This window comes from Zingiber officinale, chromosome 2A (assembly GCF_018446385.1).
Source record: "Zingiber officinale cultivar Zhangliang chromosome 2A, Zo_v1.1, whole genome shotgun sequence".
Classification (NCBI taxonomy): domain Eukaryota; kingdom Viridiplantae; phylum Streptophyta; class Magnoliopsida; order Zingiberales; family Zingiberaceae; genus Zingiber; species Zingiber officinale.
The window spans coordinates 4,153,756-4,175,626 of NC_055988.1; the positions used below are offsets into that span (position 1 = coordinate 4,153,756).

The window sequence follows — 21,871 nt, forward strand, 5'->3', positions numbered from 1 at the left end:
TTTTATTTCAGTTTTAGTACTTAACATGTCTAATTTTATGAATTAGTCTTGTTACAGCTTAGTAAACTATATCTTGTTTAGTCATCATGTTTAGAATATTAGTACTTACATGCTGGAATGTATTTCCATTGTTTTAGAACTGTTGTGTAATGTTTTGGCACGCCAAAGTGCTGAAATCAGAACTCTCGAGTGAATCAGACCGATCGGTCTCCGGACCGATCGTGGTCGGAGTTGCTGGATCGGTCGGTACCGACCGATCCGGAGATCTGATATCTTCTTGTATCCTCTGGATCGGTCCACCGACCGATCTCTCCTATTCCCTCAGAGGAGAGTGAGGTTCTGGATCGGTCCACCGACCGACCCAAGAGTTGGCAGGGTTATGGATCGGTCACCGACCGATCCGCAGGCTAACGTAAGCATAGAAAGTATCGATCGGTCTCGACCGATCAGGTACTCTGGATCGATCCACCGCGCATGTAACGCAGCACGGAGGCTCACCGATCGGTCTCCCGATCGATCAGGGTGTTCTGGATCGGTCGGTAGCCGATCCACCGCGATGGTAAGCTTGTGGATCGGTCACCGACCGATCCGAAGGTGCCACCGTGCGATATCAGCCGGAACGATCTGTGAATCGTTCCGACGCCTCAATCGACTCACGGATCGGTTGAAATGTCTGATTACAGCTAGCAGGACATCCAAGAGGCATAGATTGTCTCTCCTAGCATGTGTACAACACTCAGGTACTCTTAGAATGTCAGGTTAAGACTTTATAGTAATTAGTTTAGCAAATTTCAAATTTGCTCAGTTTTCCGCACAGTAGTTTCAGTAGTTAATGTAGCGATCCGGCTCACAGCCTGGTACCCAGGAGTCGGGTCGTTACAGAGTGGTATCAGAGCAGGGTTCCTTACTTCCTACACACACATCAGCATTGTGCCTACAGCTTCCAAGTAAGAACATCTCTCACTCAGTTTGTTTTCAGCTTTCATATCAGTTATGTGTGCTTCCATGTTTGCTCTCATGTTGGTAGTTAATTAATTTATGTTTGCAGTGATAGTATTTAACATGTTACCAGTAGTTAACTATAACATGATAGCTTAGTTATATATATGTGTTCTCTGCTATTTAGAAAATGGTACGAGGACGTCCAGCTAAGAAAGCAGCAGCGGCTGAGCCCCAGCACGAAGTGCCTCCCCCGGACCTTACAGCATTAGTGGCTCAGCTACAGCAGCAGGAGATAGCCTCCTTAAAGGCTAACCAGCAGACTACTCCCCCAGTCACTCCAGTACCGAACCTCACGACTCCAGTAATCACAGAGGTAGTACCAGCTCAGCCTGCAGTACCAGTCCCAGTAGCCCCAGTAGCAGGGGCTAAGAGAGAAGCTTACCTTATCCAGTGGCAGAGAATTAAGCCCGAGAACTTCTCAGGCACCAGCGAACCATGGGATGCTCAGGCATGGTTTAAAACACTGGAAAGCACGATGGAACTTCTAGACTGGCCAGAGCACGAAAAGGTGAAGTGTGCCTCCTTCTGTTTAACAGGAGACGCACGCATGTGGTGGGAGCGGATTAAATCGAAGTGGCCAGTAAACCAGATGACATGGGCCAACTTCGAGAAAGAATTCTTCGAGGAATTCTTTCACATGCAAGTCACGAACCGACACTATGACGAGTTTACAGAGTTTCATCAGGGCAACCTATCAGTTCAGGAGGCCGTGAAGAAATTCAACAGGTTGGCCCGTCTGTGTCCAGAACTAGTCAGCTCAGAGAAAGAACGAGTACGCTTGATGCTGAAGATGCTCAGCGTTCATAGGCCACAAACCACGGAGGAGCTAGTGAGTAGTGCTCGATCACCGAGCACTATCAGCACAATATCACCCAGCAGAAGCAGGTTTCCACAGAGCCCAAGGGACAAACTAGCTCGGTACTCAACAGAAACAAGGACATAGCTCCAACTGGAAGGGGAAACGCAAGGCAAGTAGTGACCCAAAAGGAGGACCAAGTGGAAAACATTCCAGACATCCCAAGTGTGCTACTTGTGGGAAACATCATCCGGGAGTTTGCCGCAAGGGTACGCGAGGTTGTTTTGAATGTGGATGGAAGGGCACATGGCTAAGCGGTGCCGAACAAGAATCTTCCTCCGCCTCACCGGTACAAAGATGGAGCTCACCACCCTACACGGATGTATCTTGTCTTAGATGGTCCATGATCGGTCAGATTAGAAGCCCCCGCCTACCACAAATGCCGTGATTTTCTCACGACCAGAGGACGTAGCAAATGCCTCGGCAGTTGTCACAGGTCGATCAGTATTTTTCAGCATAATGCAACTGTCTTATTCGATACTGGGGCAACCCACTCTTATGTATCCAGGGCATTTGCCGAGAAACTAGCAACACCTCCAGAAGTACTCAATAGTCAGTTTCTGACAACGCTACCCTCAGGAGACATTATGGCATCTACGCACTGGCTCAGAGCAGTGCCAGTCATTATAGCAGACAGGGAGCTTTTTGGTGATCTGATAGTGCTAGAAATGACTGACTACGATGTCATCTTTGGAATGGATTTTCTGATCAGATACGGCGCTTCTATAGAGTGCCGTAAACAGAAGGTCATATTCCAACCTGAAGCAGGAGTACAGTTTGAGTACACGGGGAAGCCAAAGAGGAAAGCCAGGAAGTTTCTCTCAGCATTGAAAGCACAGCAGCTATTGGATTCAGGATGCGTGGGATTTTTAGCAAATGTAGTCAACACCAGCCAGGACAAGAACCAACAGCTATCAGAGGTTCGAGTCGTTTGTGACTACCCAGCAGTCTTCCCTGAAGAGCTACCAGGCTTAGCACCAGACAGGGAGATTGAATTCGAGATAGAGCTCATTCCCGGCACAAATCCAATTTCCAAGGCACCATATCGCATGGCTCCAGCAGAACTGAAGGAACTTCAGGAGCAATTACAGGAGCTTCTTGACAAGGGTTTCATACGCCCTAGTCACTCACCATGGGGAGCACCTGTGTTGTTTGTGAAGAAGAAGGATGGAAGCATGCGCCTATGCATAGACTACCGTGCCTTGAACCAGGTCACAATTAAAAACAGATACCCTCTTCCCAGGATAGATGACCTGTTTGACCAGCTAAAGGGAGCCACAGTGTTCTCTAAAATTGACCTCAGATCAGGATATCACCAGGTTAGAGTCAAGGAAGGTGATATACCTAAAACAGCTTTCAGGACCAGATACGGACACTATGAGTTCGTAGTCATGCCTTTTGGCGTGACAAATGCTCCAGCTACTTTCATGGACCTCATGAACAGGGTATTCAGAGAATACTTAGACAAGTTTGTCATCGTGTTCATCGATGACATTCTTATCTATTCAGGCACTCAGGAGGACCATGCAGAGCATCTGAAAACAGTTTTGCAGATCCTTCAGCAGAACCAGTTGTACGCCAAATTCACGAAATGTGAATTCTGGCTAGACCAGGTAGCCTTTCTCGGTCACATCATCTCCAAAGGATGGCATTATGGTGGATCCCAGTAAGATAGAAGCAGTAAGTAACTGGAAGCAGCCGAAGAACGCCAGTGAAATCAGGAGCTTTCTGGGATTAGCAGGATATTACAGGAAGTTTGTAGAGGATTTCTCCAGGGTAGCCTCCCCACTGACAGCTCTTACCAGAAAGAACAGGAAATTCCAGTGGACAGAGGACTGTGAGAACAGCTTTAGCGAACTAAAACGGAGATTGACCAGTGCTCCTATTTTAGCTATACCAGAAAACACAGATAGCTTCGACATCTACAGTGACGCCTCTAAATTGGGATTAGGAGCAGTACTGATGCAGCAGGGCAAGGTGATCGCCTATGCCTCCAGACAACTCAAGGATTATGAGAGGAACTATCCTACTCACGACCTTGAGCTTGCAGCAGTGGTGTTCGCTCTCAAGATTTGGAGACATTATTTGTACGGAGCTCAGTGCAGAGTGTATACAGATCATCAAAGTCTGAAGTATTTCTTTACTCAGAAGGATCTGAATATGCGACAGCGTAGATGGTTAGAACTAGTCAAAGATTATGACATAGATATTCTCTACCATCCAGGAAAAGCTAATAAGGTAGCAGACGCACTCAGCAGGAAGTCCAGTTTATTATCTTTAGCAGCTATGTCACCACCCCTAAGGAAGGAGATTACGGCCTTTAGTCTCGAGCTTATAGTCGGACAACTTTCCACTATGACCTTAGAGTCTACCTTGCTTGGTGATATTCAGTCAGCTCAGGATCAGGACCCTGAAATTCAGAAAATCAAGCAAGGGCTAGCAGAATCGGAAAGTGGAGAGTATCCGATAGTGGGGTGTTGTATTTTGGTGACAGACTCTGTGTTCCAGATCAGGAGGAGCTACGGAGACAGATTTTAGATGAGGCTCACAAGACTCCCTATGCGATGCATCCAGGTTCCACCAAAATGTATCAAGACCTGAAGAACCGTTTTTGGTGGCCCGGGATGAAGCGAGACATCGCCAGATATGTTAGCATCTGCCTCACCTGTCAGAGGGTCAAGGCAGAACATCAGCGACCAGGAGGAGTTCTGCAGCCTATACAGATTCCAGAATGGAAGTGGGAGGATATCTCCATGGATTTCATAGTGGGACTACCCAGAACCACGAATGGTTTTGATGCCATCTGGGTAATAGTCGACAGGTTGACTAAATCAGCCCACTTTTTAGCTATCAAGATATCCTACTCTATGGAGAAGCTAGCTCAGTTGTATCTCCAGGAGATTGTCAGATTGCATGGAGTCCCACGAACCATTATATCAGATAGAGACAGCAGGTTTACATCACACTTCTGGAAGTGTGTACAGTCAGCTATGGGCACCCAGTTAAAATTCAGCACAGCCTTCCATCCTCAGACAGATGGTCAGACGGAGCGAGTGAATCAGGTACTCGAAGATATGCTCCGAGCTTGTGCCCTAGATTTCAAGGGAAGTTGGTGCAAATATCTGAGTCTAGCAGAATTTGCATACAACAACAGTTATCAGGCCACTATCGGCATGGCTCCTTATGAGGCACTCTATGGGCGGAGGTGCAGATCACCAATCTGCTGGTATGAGAGTGGTGAACAGAAGGAACTAGAGCTTCAGACAGATCTAGTGGCAGATACCACAGCAGCCATACAGCAGATTCGCCAGAGGATAGAGACAGCACAGAGCCGTCAGAAGAGCTATGCTGATACACGACGCAGACCCCTAGAGTTTTCAGTTGGGGATATAGTTTTCCTCAGAGTAGCTCCCATGAAGGGAGTCATGCGTTTTGGGAAGAAGGGCAAGCTAGCTCCCAGATATGTGGGACCATACCTTATCACGAAGAGAGTGGGCAAGGTAGCATATGAGCTAGAGCTACCTCAGGAGATGTCAGCTGTCCACAACGTATTTCATGTCTCCATGCTGAAGAAGCATATTCCAGACGCCACCCAGGTGATTGAGCCCCAGTTGGTACAGGTCCGTGATGATCTCAGCTATGACAGTCGGCCTATTCAGATAATAGACCGAGCAGTAAAGAAATTACGGAACAAGGAAGTACCATTAGTTAAAGTCAGCTGGCAAAATCACACAGTGGCAGAGGCGACTTGGGAGACAGAGGCCGGCATGAGACAGAAGTACCCAGAATTGTTTTAAGTTCGGGGACGAACTTTTTATAAGGTATGGGGATTGTAAAGCCCGAAAAATTCCCGAATTTATTTTAGAATTATTCCATGATTTTTTTCTGGAATTTTTAGATATTTTTCCGGAATTTTCCGAATAGCGGAAGTAGCAAAAACAAATAGGTCGTAAAATAGCTTAAGCGGGAATCGAACCCGAGACCTATGGTTAAGGGATAATGTTAGTAACCAGTGAACCCAGCAGGGCCGTGCTGAAAGGAAGGAGAACCAAATATATTTATATTAGAGTTGGGTTCATTAAACCACTTAATATAAATAATAAACTTAAGTGGGGTTTGGTTTATTTTGGTTCGGCACCTCTTCACCTCACGACACTTTCTCTTCCAAAACCTCACCGCCGCCTCTCCCTTCTTCTCCTCTTCCTCACGCACGGCACACCAAGGCAAGGGTCCATAGGATCATCTTCCGGCGACGACTCCAACACGAAGGGTTCTTCTCCGCGAGAGGAACGCGAAGACATGAGCGGTTCGTCGAGCGGACGTTTTCGGAAACACCTAGCGAATAGAATCGTAAGAAAACCTTACGATTGAGGTAAGAAACCCCTCACCTGCAGTATAATTGCTCTCGCTTGTTAGTTATGGCGTTAGTTCAGTAATTTTATAGTTTTCAGTTTTAGGGCATGCTTTTAGTGCACGCCAAGCATGCGGTAGAATGCCCAGTTCAGAAGGATGTACCAATAGGCGTCCTAACGACATATAAAATGTAATAGAAACATTTTATTCAGTTATTATTAGTTATTACAGCTATATGGATCAGATATCCATTGGGTGGGCTCCCACAGAAGCCCTAGGTTCGATAACCTAGCTCTAGGTTCGGATAACCTACGACAAAATAAAATAAAGCATTCAGTATTTTACTTTTATTCAGTTGGCATCGTGCTTGGATCAGATATCCATGGGTTGGACTCCCACAGTCGTCCTAGGTAACCTAGTAACCTACTGGATTCGAACTTGCAATCCCGGGTCTCGTAGGGATCGCGCACAGTAAGTACGTGGCCCCAAGAAGATGTTTAGTATTTTCATCTATTATATGTATAGTTTTCAAATTTGAAACCAGTGATGAAAACACTAATTTAGCTTTCAGTTCAGTTCAGGTTCAAGTTACATGATTTGAGTTCATGTACAGATTTAGACATATGCATGACTAGTTCAGTTTCATGCTCAGTTTATATGTTATGCCATGTTTCAGTTCCAGTTTATACTTTGTTTGATATGCCATGCCATGCTTGCATGTTCAGTATGTTTTTTTTCAAACAACATGATTTAAAATCATAATTGCATCGTATGCATGATTTAGTGAGGTAGATGGTTTCTTACTAAGCTTTAAGCTTACAGGTACTACTTTTCTTATACTGCAGATACAGGTAAAAGAAAAGTGGACTAGCGGAGGCTGGAGGGCGATGCTACAATGATGTGTGTGTGCAAGGGGTCTGGAATAAAGATCCTTGGGATCTACACGCTTTTATTTCAGTTTTAGTACTTAACATGTCTAATTTTATGAATTAGTCTTGTTACAGCTTAGTAAACTATATCTTGTTTAGTCATCATGTTTAGAATATCAGTACTTACATGCTGGAATGTATTTCCATTGTTTTAGAACTGTTGTGTAATGTTTTGGCACGCCAAAGTGCTGAAATCAGAACTCTCGAGTGAAATCAGACATCGACGGTCTCCGCACCGATCGGTCGGAGTCGCTTATCGGTCGGCCACCGACCGATCCAATGGATCTGATATGTCAGATCCTCTGGATCGGTCCACCGACCGATCTCTCCGATACCTTCTCGGAGGAGATTTGCGGTTCTGGATCGGTCCACCGACCGAACCAGGAGTACAGAGTTAGGCATGGATCGGTCCACCGACCGATCCGCAGGCGCAATGTACATAGTATCCGATCGGTCTTCGACCGATCAGGTACTCTGGATCGGTCTCAGACCGATCCACCGCTGAAACGCAGCAGGCGACGGAGGCTCACCGATCGGTCTCCGATCGATCAGGGTGTTCTGGATCGTAGACCGATCCAGCTGCGTCTGAGCGAGGTAAGCTTGTGGATCGGTCCACCGACCGATCCAAGAGTAGTATCAGCTGGAACGATCTGTGAATCGTTCCGACGCCTCAATCGACTCACGGATCGGTTGAAATGTCTGATTACAGCTAGCAGGACATCCAAGAGGCATAGATTGTCTCTCCTAGCATGTGTACAACACTCAGGTACTCTTAGAATGTCAGGTTAAGACTTTATAGTAATTAGTTTAGCAAATTTCAAATTTGCTCAGTTTTCCGCACAGTAGTTTCAGTAGTTAATGTAGCGATCTGGCTCACAGCCTAGCACCCAGGAGTTGGGTCGTTACACAGAGCCTGTGACGACTCCTACTCGAAGGCCCGTGGTCCTTGACCACTTTCGTTGGGCAATCACTAGCAATTCGAATATAATTACAAGATGAATACAGGAAATGCTAATGAAACAAAGTAATACCGACAAGGAAATTAACTAAAAACCGAAGGAGCACTTTGTCGGAGCTTTGTTGGCGTCGCAGCAGAGCAGCAGGACCAGCAGTAGAAGAGTTCTCAGATTGATGATTGATTTTCTGAAGATCTTGCCTGGGGCTTCTTTTATATGTTGCTCCGGGCGCCTGGATTCCTTCCGGGCGCTTGGAATGTGACGTAGCTGCTCAAACCGTGATGCTCCACGTGGCGACGACTTGGCTGGATATAATTTGCCTTCCGGGCGCCCGGATCCCTTCCGGGCGCCCGAACCTCCGGGCGCTCGGATCCCCTCCGGGCGCCCGGACCACCTTGTTCCAGAAACCTCTCTTTTCCTACAAAACAAAGTTAGTCCGAGGCAATATATAACCTGCAACATAGATTGTTAGCACATTTTATAATAGTATGAATTAGCACAAATAGTATGACTTAGATTCCGTCTTTCCGAGACCGGAATCTAGTCACGATCTCGACTTAGATATCTGAAATGGATCTAAGCCGGATCGACGCCTAATATTCCCTTCCCGGGAACGCGTCCTCGCAGTCACTCCCCTCCAGTGACTTACCTCACTTACCTGCCAGACGTCCGGTCAGCCCGTCTGGACTTCTCGCCAAGCGTCCGGTCAGCCCGTCGACCCGCTTGGACTTCTCGCCAGCTATCCGGTCAGCCCGTCGACCTAGCTGGACTTCGTGCCAGACATCCGGTCAGCCCGTCGACCTGTCTGGACTTCTCCTGCACACTCGATCAGAGTGTTAGATAACGACGAACCTAACTTAACCTGATTTGTCATTCATCAAAACCTGAGTTAGACCGTTAGTGCTAACCGCACCAACAATCTCCACCTTTTTGATGGAATGACAACCTGGTTAAGTTAGTGATAAATATATGCAAAAATCAAGCATGATTTTCGAGGTTTTTAAGGTTTTAAGTTAGTTTTTCAAGTTTGCTTTTAGTTGCTCTAACTTAATCACCTAACCCTCCCCCTTTGGCATTCATCAAAAAAATAAGCAAGGGTAAACAATCATAGTGTAGAGTTACTGTAAAAGGTAATCAAATTAAAAAAAACAGCTAATTTTGAAAAATATCTAAGTTTGGTTCAAAATTCAAAGATAAAAGTACAATTTTTAACACTAAGTTAAAAATAGTCAAGTTGACTTGGGGGAGACAAGTTGAATTTTGAAAAGTATAATTTTAAAGTTAAACAAGTTTAACTTTTCAAGCGTGTAAAATGTTTCAAATCAGGTTTTTCAAATTTACTTTTCAAGTTTAAGTAATATTTACTTAAGGCTAATTTGATAACATCTAAGTTTAGAAAGTTTAATTTTCAAGCATATGTTACAAAACTGAATAAGTTTAAATTTATAATATTCAACTTTTAAAATCAGGTTTAAAAATTAGGTGGGATTAAACTTCCAAATTTTTCAAACACTTTTTTTTTTTTTACAATTTTAAGCAAGTTGATTTTGAAGATTGATTTTTAAACTTTGATTTTCAAAATTACGGAAAATGATTTTGAGAAGCTTAGTTTGTAAACTTAAGTTTTGAAAAATCTAATTTCCACAATTTTCAAAACTAAGTTAAATCTAATTTTCAAAATCAAGTTTCAATAAAAAGTAAAACCTAATTCTTAAAAACTACTTAGTTTTATAAGAGTTAATTTTCAAAAGTAGGTTTAAGAAATTTTAAAGAAAACATTTTTCAAACAAAATTTAAAATATTTTATATAAAGGGAAATTTTTAATTAATTCCTCCCCCTGAACCTGACATAAAATTTGAAAATATTTGCTAAAAATATTCAAAGTAGAAATAATTTTTTTTTAAAATTGAGGTAGAATTTTCTAGAGATATTTTAAAGAGAAGATTAAAAAATAACACTTAAGGAGATAATTAAAAAATAAACCTCCCCTTAATTTGATACTCCTTTAATTTATTAATCCTCCTTATTTATTACTTCCCCTTAATATAAAATTTTTCAACCGTAATATATTTTCGTACCTAAGTGTTTTAGGCGATTGTATAGTTATCTTTATAAAATTGTTCATTTAAATTTGACTAACTGTAATTAATGTTAGATTTAGTTGAAATAAATTAACCTTTAGTGTAATGTTAAGTAAGATAAGTTGTTATTAATTCAATAATTGATCAATATTAATAATTTCTTGATTAAATTTTTGCTATAATCTAAATTTTGTATTAATTGATGAAGGTGTTAGTTATAATTTAACTTTTCATTTACTTCCTTTTAAGTTGGATTAACTTAGTTTAAAGTTGGTGGTAATTTGAAGTTAAACTCATTATTAAACAAGGTTAAGTAAGGTTCAATTTAAGTCAAACTTTAATTATGTTTTAATAAAAATAATTAATATTTTAAAGGTTGATTAAGAAAAATGACTTAGAGTAATTTTAATATTTTTAATAAGATTAAACTTAGGTTCTAATCAAATCAAGCTTAGTTCTCAAATAAGGTTAGATTTAAAGAATTAGTTATTTACTTATTAATTACTTGATAAAGTTTAAAGTCACAATTTTAGTTTTAAGTTTTATCTTAGGTATGAATTTGAAGTTTTAATTCTAAGTTATATTAAGTCTTAAATTTAAGTTTTAAATGGATTTGAAAGAATTATTTTTATTATTATTTTTAAGGGATTTCTAACAGGATTTTTAAAATAGTGTTTAAAAGGATTTTAAAATAATTTTTCTAATTATTTAATGACAATTAACATACGTTCAATTCAGTTTTGATTTCTGAATTAAATTAATATTAGTGATTAATTTAGGTTTAAGTTTTAAGTTTAAGTTAATTTTTTTTTTAAATTTTAATCGTAATTTCAATATTAAGTTTTAATTTAAGTTTTAATATTCAGTTAGGTTAAATTAAGTTTTAAAATAATTTTAAGAAAAATAATGTTTAAGAAAAAAAAGTTTAAATACTTTTTAAAGTTTAAGAATATTTTTTTTTAAAAAAAAATTTACAATGGTTTAAAAGAAGTTTTAAATGGTTTTTAAAAGATTTTTAAAAGAGTTTTTAAAATAATTTTTAAAATGTTTTAAAATAATTTTTAAAAGAATTTTAAAATTTTGAAAATGATTTTTAAGAGAGATTTTAAAATAATTTTTAAAATGTTTTATAATAATTTTTAAAAGAATTTTTAAAGTTTTGAAAATGATTTTTAAAAGAGTTTTTAAAATAATGTTTAAAATATTTTAAAAGAATTTTTAAAGTTTTGAAAATGATTTTTAAGAGAGTTTTTAAAATAATTTTTAAAATGTTTTAAATAAACTTTTAAAAGAATTTTTAAAGTTTTGAATGACTTTTAAAAGAGTTTTTAAAATAATTTTTAAAATATTTTAAAATAATTTTTAAAAGAATTTTTAAAGTTTTGAAAATGATCTTTAAAAGGGTTTTTAAAATAATTTTTAAAATATTTTAAAATAATTTTTAAAAGAATTTTAAAATTTTGAAAATGATTTTTAAGAGAGATTTTAAAATAATTTTTAAAATATTTTAAAATAATTTTTAAAAGAATTTTAAAATTTTGAAAATGATTTTTAAGAGAGATTTTAAAATAATTTTTAAAATGTTTTATAATAATTTTTAAAAGAATTTTTTAAAGTTTTGAAAATGATTTTTAAAAGAATTTTTAAAATAATTTTGAAAATGTTTTAAAAGAATTTTTAAAATACTTTTTAAGAGAGTTTTTAAAATGATTTTTAAAATGTTTTAAAAATAATTTTTAAAGGAATTTTTAAAGTTTTTAAATTGATTTTTAGAAGAGTTTTTAAAATAATTTTGAAAATGTTTTAAAATAATTTTTAAAGGAATTTCATTTTTAAAATAAATTTTTTTAAAGTTAATTTAATTTTTAAAATAATTTTTTTTAAAAGTTAATTTAATTTTTAAAATAATTTTTAAAGTTAATTTAATTTTCAAAAAAATAATTTAGTATTAATTCGAAATTTAATTTTTAATTAATTCGAAATTTAATTTTAATTTGAAATTCAATTTGAAATTCGAAATTCAATTTTAATTAATTTAAATTTGAAATTTTAAATTTAATTTTAATTTGAAATTCAATTTGAAATTCGGAATTTAATTTTAATTAATTTTAATTTGATTTGAAAATTAATTAATTTAATCCTTATTTATCTCACCCGATCTAGATTATTAATCAGGGAATCCTATAATTTTGTGAGATGAAGTAAATTTAATTACAGAGTTTGGTTTAGCTTGTGTTAGATTCAGGTTTAGATTTGGTCTCAACAAATAGACATTTTTCGGATAAACTTCTAAGCTTGGTGAGTCACCTGGACATCATTAGAAGTAACCAACCCTTCGAGGTTTTCCGAATAGTCCTATCCACAGAGCTTAGTACTAAACCTTGGTCTAACTGGTTAGGATTCATTAAGGGTAGCTTCAGTCAGTTCCACTTAGCCAGATGCACCAGGTCGAAGCCATATCTTCCTAGACATGCATAGACTAAGCTTCCCTAACGTACTATCATCCAAAACTTCACCAGTACCATTTTTCAAGTTAAACTTGAACCCTCTTTAACTAGTCCTAATTACCCTATCAGGTAGGTTGGTTTGGGTTACCCTTTCGGGTAGGTTAATTTTGGAGGTGCCAGCTATTCTGGAGCCTCCCCCTGAATTATTGGCCATTAATTTAGTTTTTAGTTCTGGGTTTACTATAGTTAAGTTTTGGTTAAAATTTATAATTTAAATTTAAGTTTTTAATTTTGAATTAATTAAATTAGTCAAATTATCTTTCTTTAAGAGAGTGTATTTAATATTTGAATTTTCTTTCGATTTCAATTTTATTGGGTTAATTGAATTATCTTTCTTTAATAGCTTATTTTTAAAGTTTTTATTTATTTTAAATTTGAATTAACTAAACTGTTTGAATTATATTTTCTTAACGGTTTATCTTTTAGCTTTTTATTAATTGTTAATTTTGAAATTTCTAGATTATTTTTGTTTAATATATTATCTTTAACATTTAATTTTAAGTTTGTTAAATTCCGTTTTGATTTTATCAAAGTGTTTGATTTTATCCTTATATTTTCTTTGCCTTTTAAATTGATATGGTTAATTGAGTTTATTAGATTAGTTTTATTTTTAAAGTTTAATTTTTTATTAATTAACTTATCTTGGTTTTGGATAGCATTTTCTAGACTGATTTTATCTTGAATATTAAGTATTTTATCAAGGTATTTATTGATTTTATCCATTTTCTCATTTTTAGCATTTAAATTCAAATTTATTTTAATGTTTGACTTATTTATGTCTAAATGCTCACCTAATTTTAAGTTTTCTGAATTAATTAAATTATTTGAATTGATTTGGTCATTGTTCTGGTTGACCAAGTCAAGGTTGATGCCAAATTGATCAGAGTCTTAATTGACTTGATCAGAGTCTAGATTATTTTGTGATTTTGAATTTAAATCATTTAAATCTAGATTATCATGCACCATACTTGGATTAATTTCATACTTATCATCATGCTGATTATTTAAACTACTATTAGCAGGGGTATTTTGGTAAATATTACTCACCTTGAGCGCAACCCCTAATTCAGTAGGCTTCTCCATTGGATTTGACTCGAGCCCATATTTGACTTTAACTTGATCTTCTAGCTCCATCGACGTCTCGTGAAGCTTGATCAACTGGGTCCACAACTCATATGCATTCTTGTACTTTTCTAATCTGCATAAAATATTGTTAGGTAAAACATTACAAATAATGTTACTTACCTTTTTGTTCAGTTCCGAGTTTTGAGAAGGTTTCCTCAAAATTAACATATAATAGATGTCTACGCTTCCTAAGAAGCATTCCATTAATCGCTTCCAGTAGTTGAAGTCTTCATGATCGTATGGTGGTGGTTCGTCTTGAAGAGTCATTATTCTTGCACACAGAGAAACAGAAAAAAATCCCAAGACTTGGTCTTGGATTAGCAGTGCTGGAAAAAAATAATATTTCACTATTTTCGAAAAAAATAATAAAATATTATTAAAATATTAATAAAATATTTGAAAAAATATTATTACAAAATTTTGAAAATGTAATAATTTTTAAATACTAAACAATGGTGAAAAGATGGCGATGTATTTTTCAAAAACAGTTTTGGAGGGAAAAAAACGAAAGGCGTATTTAAAAGACAAACAATATCTAATTTTTTTTTCTTTAAAACGACCCCCCTTTGCTTGATTGGTGGTTGCACCAAATCAGAGCGATACCTGCTCTGATACCACTTGTAGGACCGTTAGATTCGATAGAGGGGGGGTGAATATCGATTCGAAAAGTCGAGTAAAAATACGCAGCAGAAAAGTAAATGAACACAGTTGTTTTTACTTCGTTCGGAGCCTGTGACGACTCCTACTCGAAGGCCCGTGGTCCTTGACCACTTTCGTTGGGCAATCACTAGCAATTCGAATATAATTACAAGATGAATACAGGAAATGCTAATGAAACAAAGTAATACCGACAAGGAAATTAACTAAAAACCGAAGGAGCACTTTGATGGTTGCTACGCGGAAAAGCGAGAGGACCACAGTAGAAGAGTTTTGAGAATGATCTGATTTTCCAAGCTACCACGGGTTCTTTTATATTAAATTTTGGATCGCCTGCGGAACTGAATGACGTAGCTGCTCAAACCGTGATGCTCCACGTGGCGACGACTTGGCTGGATATAATTTGCCTTCCGGGCGCCCGGATCCCCACCGGGCGCCCGGACCACCTTGTTCCAGAAACCTCCCTTTTCCTGCAAAACAAAGTTAGTCCGAGGCAATATATAACCTACAACATAAATTGTTAGCACATTTTATAATAGTATGAATTAGCACAAATAGTATGACTTAGATTCCGTCTTTCCGAGACCGGAATCTAGTCACGATCTCGACTTAGATATCCGAAATGGATCTAAGCCGGATCGACGCCTAATATTCCCTTCCCGGGAACGCGTCCTCGCAGTCACTCCAGTGACTTACCTCACTTACCGCCAGAGGCCCGTCGACCCGTCTGGACTTCTCGCCAAGCGTCCGGTCAGCCCGTCGACCCGCTTGGACTTCTCGCCAAGCGTCCGGTCAGCCCGTCGACCCGCTTGGACTTCTCGCCAACTATCCGGTCAGCCCGTCGACCTAGCTGGACTTCGTGCCAGACATCCGGTCAGCCCGTCGACCTGTCTGGACTTCTCCTGCACACTCGATCAGAGTGTTAGATAACGACGAACCTAACTTAACCTGATTTGTCATTCATCAAAACCTGAGTTAGACCGTTAGTGCTAACCGCACCAACAGCTAATCCCACTCGAGTTCGGATTTTTGTTTGAGTTGTTTTAGTCTTCTGTTCCACTGCCGCTGTGTATGTTTTGTTTTCCATGAGTTAACGAACACCACCATCATCCACCACAGCATCAAGGCCAGCAACATCCTGCTCGACGGCCAGTGGACGACCAAGATCGTCGACTTCGGCATGACACACCTATTCCTGGAGGACCAGACCCATGCCCACACCCGCGCCGCTAGCACCAATGACTACATGACCCCTGAGTATGTCATGAATGACACCCTCTCCATCAAGGCCGACGTTTTTAGCTTCGGCTGCTGATCCTTGATCTCGTCGCCGGCCGCAAGAACTCTGCCTTCGCCTGCCTCCCTGACCTCGACGTAAGCAAGTGAGCGAGTTGGGTATTGAAAATGGTCACACGTATCTTCCGTGAGAGATTCCGTTAGAGAAAACAGAAAAATTGACGATGGAGATAAATTTGGGACATTTTGTAAAACATGAGGGACATAAATGACTCCCTAAAAATTTTAGGGACATAATCAAAATTCGGTTGAAATATTAGGGATATTTTAATGAATTATTCCCCCAAAACTTTTAATTGCTAAGGTTCAATAGCATGAGATACACTAAGGTGTCGTTTGGTTCTCTCTTAGGAATCGGAATGAGAATGAGTATCATAGTATTGTGAAATGGAAATGGGTATGAGCTTGAATATCATTCCTAAAAATAATGTTTGGTTAGTTAAATATTTTTAATCGGAATGAACTTAAATTTCCTTTTTTACCCTTAGAGGAAAATAAAAGAAAAAATTAGATGGAAAATAAAGTTGAATGTGAGAGAAATATATGATGAGAGATAAAGTGTGATAAGAAAAAATGAAGAGAGGGAAAGTGTGATGAGAGAAAATGAGAGAGAACGTGATAGGAGAGATTGAGAAGAGAAAAAGTATGATGAGAGAGAAAAAGTGATGGGAAAAAATGAAAAGAGAGAAAGTGTGATGAGAGAAAATGATAAATTGAGGAGAAAAAGTATAATGAGAGAGAAAGTATTATGGAAAAAAATGAAGAGAGGGAAAGTGTGATGAAAGAAATGAGGAGAGAGAATCTGATGGAAGAGAATGAAGAGAGAGAAAGTGTGATGAGAGAAAATATATAGAGAGAGTACAGTAAGAGAGATTGAGGAGAGAGAAAGTATAATGAAAAAATAAGGAGAAAATAAAGAAAGAAAAAATAATGAGAGAATGTGTGTGATGAAAGAGAATACAGAGAGAAAATGGTAGAGAATGTGTGATGAGAGAGAATGAGGAGAGAGAGTATGATGGAAGAGAATGAAGAGACAGAAAGTGTGATAAGATAAAATATGGAGAGATAGTATGGTAAGAGAGATTGAGGAGAGAGAAAGAATGATGAGAGAGAAAGTATGATGAAAAAATAAGAAGAGAATGAAGAGAAAGAAAATAATAAAAGAGAGTGTGTGATGAGAGAGAATACAGAGAGAAACTGGTAGAGAATGTGTGATGAGAGAGAATAAGGAGAGAGAAAGTATGTTGAGAGAGAAAATGTAATGATAGTATGAGGAAAGAGAAAGTATGATGAGAGAGAACAAAGAGAGAGAGTGAAATGAAAGAAAAATTAAACAAATATACTGAGGGTATTTTCGTCCAAAACTTAATTCTTATTCTCATTCCATCAAAACCCAAGGGAGGGGGTGAGTTTCATCTATACCCAAATTTTTGGGTTTCATTTCAAAATCTTGATTCCATTCCAATCAACCAAACACAAGGTTTGGGAATGAATCCATTCCATTATTCCCAAACCTCTAAATCAAACACCACCTAAATCACTCTATGTCTAACACGTGTAGCTTCATGTAGCTCACACGTGTTTCAAGCATAATTATCATCTTTTTCTCCTATCCCCCGTGGGATTAATAAATATCACAACCATAATAGAACCTTAAGAAAATGTACTTAGTCCTTGAAGTAAAACATTGTTCCTTGGTTAAGTTTGTTTTCACTCCACTATCCTAGAATCAGTGGATGAGTGAGTTGCCAAGGAACACTAAGATCACTGATCAGATCTTTCAGTGAAATGATTTTCTTCATTCCATCCCACATAGTCACACTCTCAGAATCAATAGAGGATAAAACAATTAAAATTAGTAAAGACACTATTAACTAATATCACTCCCACAAAAGGAAAATCAACAACATAATTTGAGTCTATAGGACCAACTAGATCAATCAAAAATCAACTTTCAAAAGCTTAATATGAGTATTCATCTCAATCATACTCTAAGCAACAATCTACATGCCCTAAACTGAGTTTAAGTTAACGCAACAAAATCTAGCGAAGATGAAGGCGACAACTGAACAATTCAGATCATCTCAATGGATGGTGTAAGAGGCAAACCTTGTCTTACATAAGAGTTTGCTTGTTAGCAGATTTGTCTAGTCATATATCTGATTTCACTTTTTGATAAGCTTCAACTATCTCTGGAGCTTTCTCTTGATACTTGGTCACAAATCGCACCAGGAAGTTCTTGTCCGAAATCTTGAAATGACTCCCTATGAAGCAAGGCTTGATCAATCCCATGTGCACTAGAATGCTCAGGACGGCATACCTGGGCATCAACCTCTTCTCCAGGCTCAACGACAGGACGGACGGATTCTTCACTGTGTGCTCCGGTGTCCATCCCAGCTTCTCTTCCACAAACTTGGCAGTCTTCCTTATCTTCTCAGTCGATGCCCGCACAATGTAAGGAAACTTTGCAAATGCCTCCAAGATATGATTCTGCGACCACCCCAATTCCCTCAAGTTCTCCATTTTCTCCAACCACTTCTTCTTGGGGAATATAGCGAGCACCCCGAGGGCATGGGCGAATGTGGATTTCTTCGAACAGATACCCATCTTCTTTACCGCGTCAAAGGCATCATTGAATCGATCTGTATCTGCCACCAAAGCGTAGCCGCAACGGGTCAAAAGCACTAAGATTACATCATCGGGCACGCCATATGCGCGCAGAGCATCGACCTTGGGAAGAACGGCAGTTCTGGTGTCGAAGGCGAACAACCAAGGCGAGTATTTTAGGGCATCCACGAGGTTCTCATTCGTTTTCAAAATCGATTTGAGGAACTCAACGTTGGGGATCAATCGCTTCTCCAAGCTGGCCGTCAGCAGCCGGGGGCTCGCTGACACGATCTCCGGGAGGGCGGTTCCGACGAGGCTGATCCCGCAATAGAACTCCAGCTTGGGCTTCAAGGTCTTCTCGACGTCCATCAAGAGGGAACGAGGATAGCGGTCGACGAGGCGGACGAGATGAGCTTCTTCGAAGCCGTAGTCCTTGAAGACGGCGAGCACCGAGAGCGCTTTGTCGAGGGCGTCGGGCTGGACTTTCTTGGAGATGGAGAGGGCGGCATGGTCGGAGATCCCGCACGATCTCGTGAGGGAGGAGGCGATTAGGGATGAGGGATCGTCGGCGGCGACGGAGGAGACAGAGTAGGGTCTGACAAAACCAAGAAAGTGTGAACGAGAGGAGGCGGCGGCGGCGGTCCGACGATGGCCGAGAGTGGCAGTCACCTGAAGTTGACGGTGGACGGCGGCGGAGAGACGTCGAAACATTGCTGATTTTGCTCTGTAAACAAACTGCTCGACCTAACGGCGGCGGTAGATCTTTCGCCCAAACTTTGGTTCGCTGGAAAAGTTGTGCCAGGGGCTGTATATCTTTGATTTTTCTACGAAAATTACAACGTTTACTTTTTCCCATAGTTTTGGAATTGAAATTAATTTGGGGTCATTAAATCGGTCGGATCGTATAGATTTTATCAATTCAAAATCAATTTTTTTTAATCCTCTCTTCACTCTCCTGTATCCCATGCACCCCATACATACCTAAATTTTGTTTTTTACAAAATTTTATTCATGCAAGGGAGCTTAAAAAAATTAAAAAAAATATCATATATATTTTGATATGTTGCGAATTTATGCGTGCGGAACCATCCGGATTGTACTTGGGATATCTGAAATTGATCTAGATATCTATTGGTGACATGATTTAGGCGTTTAAAATGAATTCAAGCGCCTGTACTTATTTATTATTATTTTTTATTTTTTATTTATTATTTATTATTTTGAAGTATATTATATATATTTATGATTTAAAATTTTAGGATTTAAGAGTTGTTCATACTTCCTTTGATTTATAGTATTCCAAATAAAAAATTTAATGTAATTATGAAATATATTATATATATTTAGGATTTAAGATTTTAAAATTTAGGAGTTAGAGTTATAATAAATTTAAGTTAATAATTTTTTTTAATCTTCTTGTTATATATATAATAATAATAATAATAATAATAATAATAATAATAATAACATTAAATCTTAAATCTTAAATCTTAAATCTTAAATCTGATTTAAATCTTAAATCTTAAATCTTAAATCTTAAGAGTATTTTGTTAGTTTATTTTATTGGATGATCAACGTCAACAAAACGGTTAACATAGTGAAAGTTATTGAATTCTTTGATTTGAACACTGATACGGTGATAAAGGAGCCCACTAAATGTAGGTTAAAGGACAGAGATAGCAGCCGATATGGAGATCAAAGTCAAGATGGTCAACGCTAAGATGTCAAAGGGTTACTTATGATGGCCAAATGGAGGTCGACTATGATGGCTGATCGGTGCGGACAATGTCCGATCGGCAAGACGTTTGTTCGAGCCGACCCCCATCCAGCTCAGAACAATAGGCAAGATCGCTAGACGCTCAGTGTAGATCGGCAGAATGCTAAGGTCACCAAAGCGCTTGTTCGAGCGGAAGGAGACAAGCTACTATACCCAGTCACCACAAGGAAGAACAGCCAAGGACGACCGAGTGGAGGAGTCCTCGCCGAGCGGCTACCCCACTTGGTCGAACTGTGGGATCATTGTCATATCTCTCAATGTTGGTGTTGGAACCCCAAGGTGTTTTGATGTGATCAAACAAGTTAAGTTAGGTCCTGTTTTGTCTAACCCTTGTGTCTAAGTGTGCAGGAGCTTAGGAACACAGGAAGTCGAGCGGAAGACGCGGTTAGCGAGAATGACGGCACGGGGAGAGAGCTGACGAGCTCGGTGTGTCCGAGGGACGAGGTGACCATGGAAGAGTACACCGGTGGACGAGAAGAACATACGCGACGTTTGAGGGACAAGAAACCGGGAAGGAAGGCTGCTCGAGGAGAAGGCCGAAACTTGGGTTCAGGTGAGCCCATTCCGGATGGCTAAGATCACCCAAGCTAGTGGAGCCGGAGGGAAAGACCCAGAACGAGACGAGTTGAACCGGAGCAGCGGTCCCGGATGAAGAAAGTCAACTTCTGTTGACTTTAGGGATTCGGGCGCCCGGAACAGCTCGGGGTGCCCGGAACCCTTTCGGGCGCTCGGACAGAAGATTTTGACCAGATCGAGTCAAACTCGATCTGAACGTTGGGGGATAAAGTTTTATCCCCCCAGGGCTCCAGAACCCTTCAAGGCGCCCCGAACAGTGCTATAAATATAGTACTGATCTGCAAAGTCTATGTAATTCAACTTGTAATCCATTTTCTCTGTGCTCTTCTATTCTGTTGTGCTGTCAACGCTATAAAGAGGCTACTCCGCTCAGAGGAGATCGTCAGACATTGAGCTATACTTTCCTTGGATTAGCAATCCCTTGGTTGCAAACCAAGTAACTCTTTTGTGTCTGCTATTAAGTAGTCTCTGTTCTTTTTTATTACAAGTTTTGTTATCTAGTTAAAAATCCGAGAAAGGGTGTTTTATTTTTCAGGGCAATTCACCCCTTCCCTCTTGCCGGCCTCCAAAGGGACCTACAAGTGGTATCAGAGCAAGGTGCTTTAGGAGGACTAACCGCCAATCGAAGCAATTAGATGGCCAGACCAAGCATTGTTCCACCAAAATTCGAGGGGGACTTCGCACACTGGAAGCGTCGTATGGAGTTATTCCTGAAAATTGATTTCGAAATTCGGTTAATTATAAAGTATGAGTTTGTAGCTCCGACGGATCAGAATGGAGAAGTAAAAGAAGAGAACCAGTGGACAAAGAAGGAGCAGAATGATTCCGTAGCGAACAACCGTGCGGAATATCACCAGTTGAGCGTGTTGCCGCCTCAAGAAGTCAACCGCATCGGAATTGTAACGCCCGAAAATTCTCAAAATTATTTTAGAAATATTCTATGATTTTTCTGGAATTTTAGGATATTTTTACAGAATTTTTAGAGTAGTAGAAGTAGCAAAAATAAATAGAATCATAGAATAGCCTACGCGAGGATTGAACCCGAGACCTATTGGGACCTACGACTTAAGGAGAACTCTAGTAACCAGGAGAACCCAGCAGGGTCGTGCTGAAAGGAAAGGGAAACAATTTTATTTAAGTTAGAGTTG

General features: G+C 39.0%; 2 protein-coding genes across 2 annotated transcripts in view; one reads left to right on the forward strand and one right to left on the reverse strand.

Moving 5' to 3' along the window:
- Positions 1-15,782, forward strand: part of LOC122040393 (putative serine/threonine-protein kinase) — a 70,796-nt gene extending 55,014 nt beyond the window's left edge. The window contains exon 3 of the mRNA XM_042599708.1: positions 15,515-15,782. Coding sequence (XP_042455642.1) covers positions 15,515-15,782 — 268 coding nt within the window. The remainder of the gene's footprint in view (positions 1-15,514) is intronic.
- Positions 15,783-17,914: 2,132 nt separating this feature from the next.
- LOC122040394 (transcription termination factor MTERF2, chloroplastic-like) lies at positions 17,915-19,081 on the reverse strand. The gene has a single exon (XM_042599709.1). It carries the CDS (start codon positions 19,079-19,081, stop codon positions 17,915-17,917), a length of 1,167 nt encoding a protein of 388 aa, XP_042455643.1.
- Positions 19,082-21,871: the final 2,790 nt, after the last annotated feature.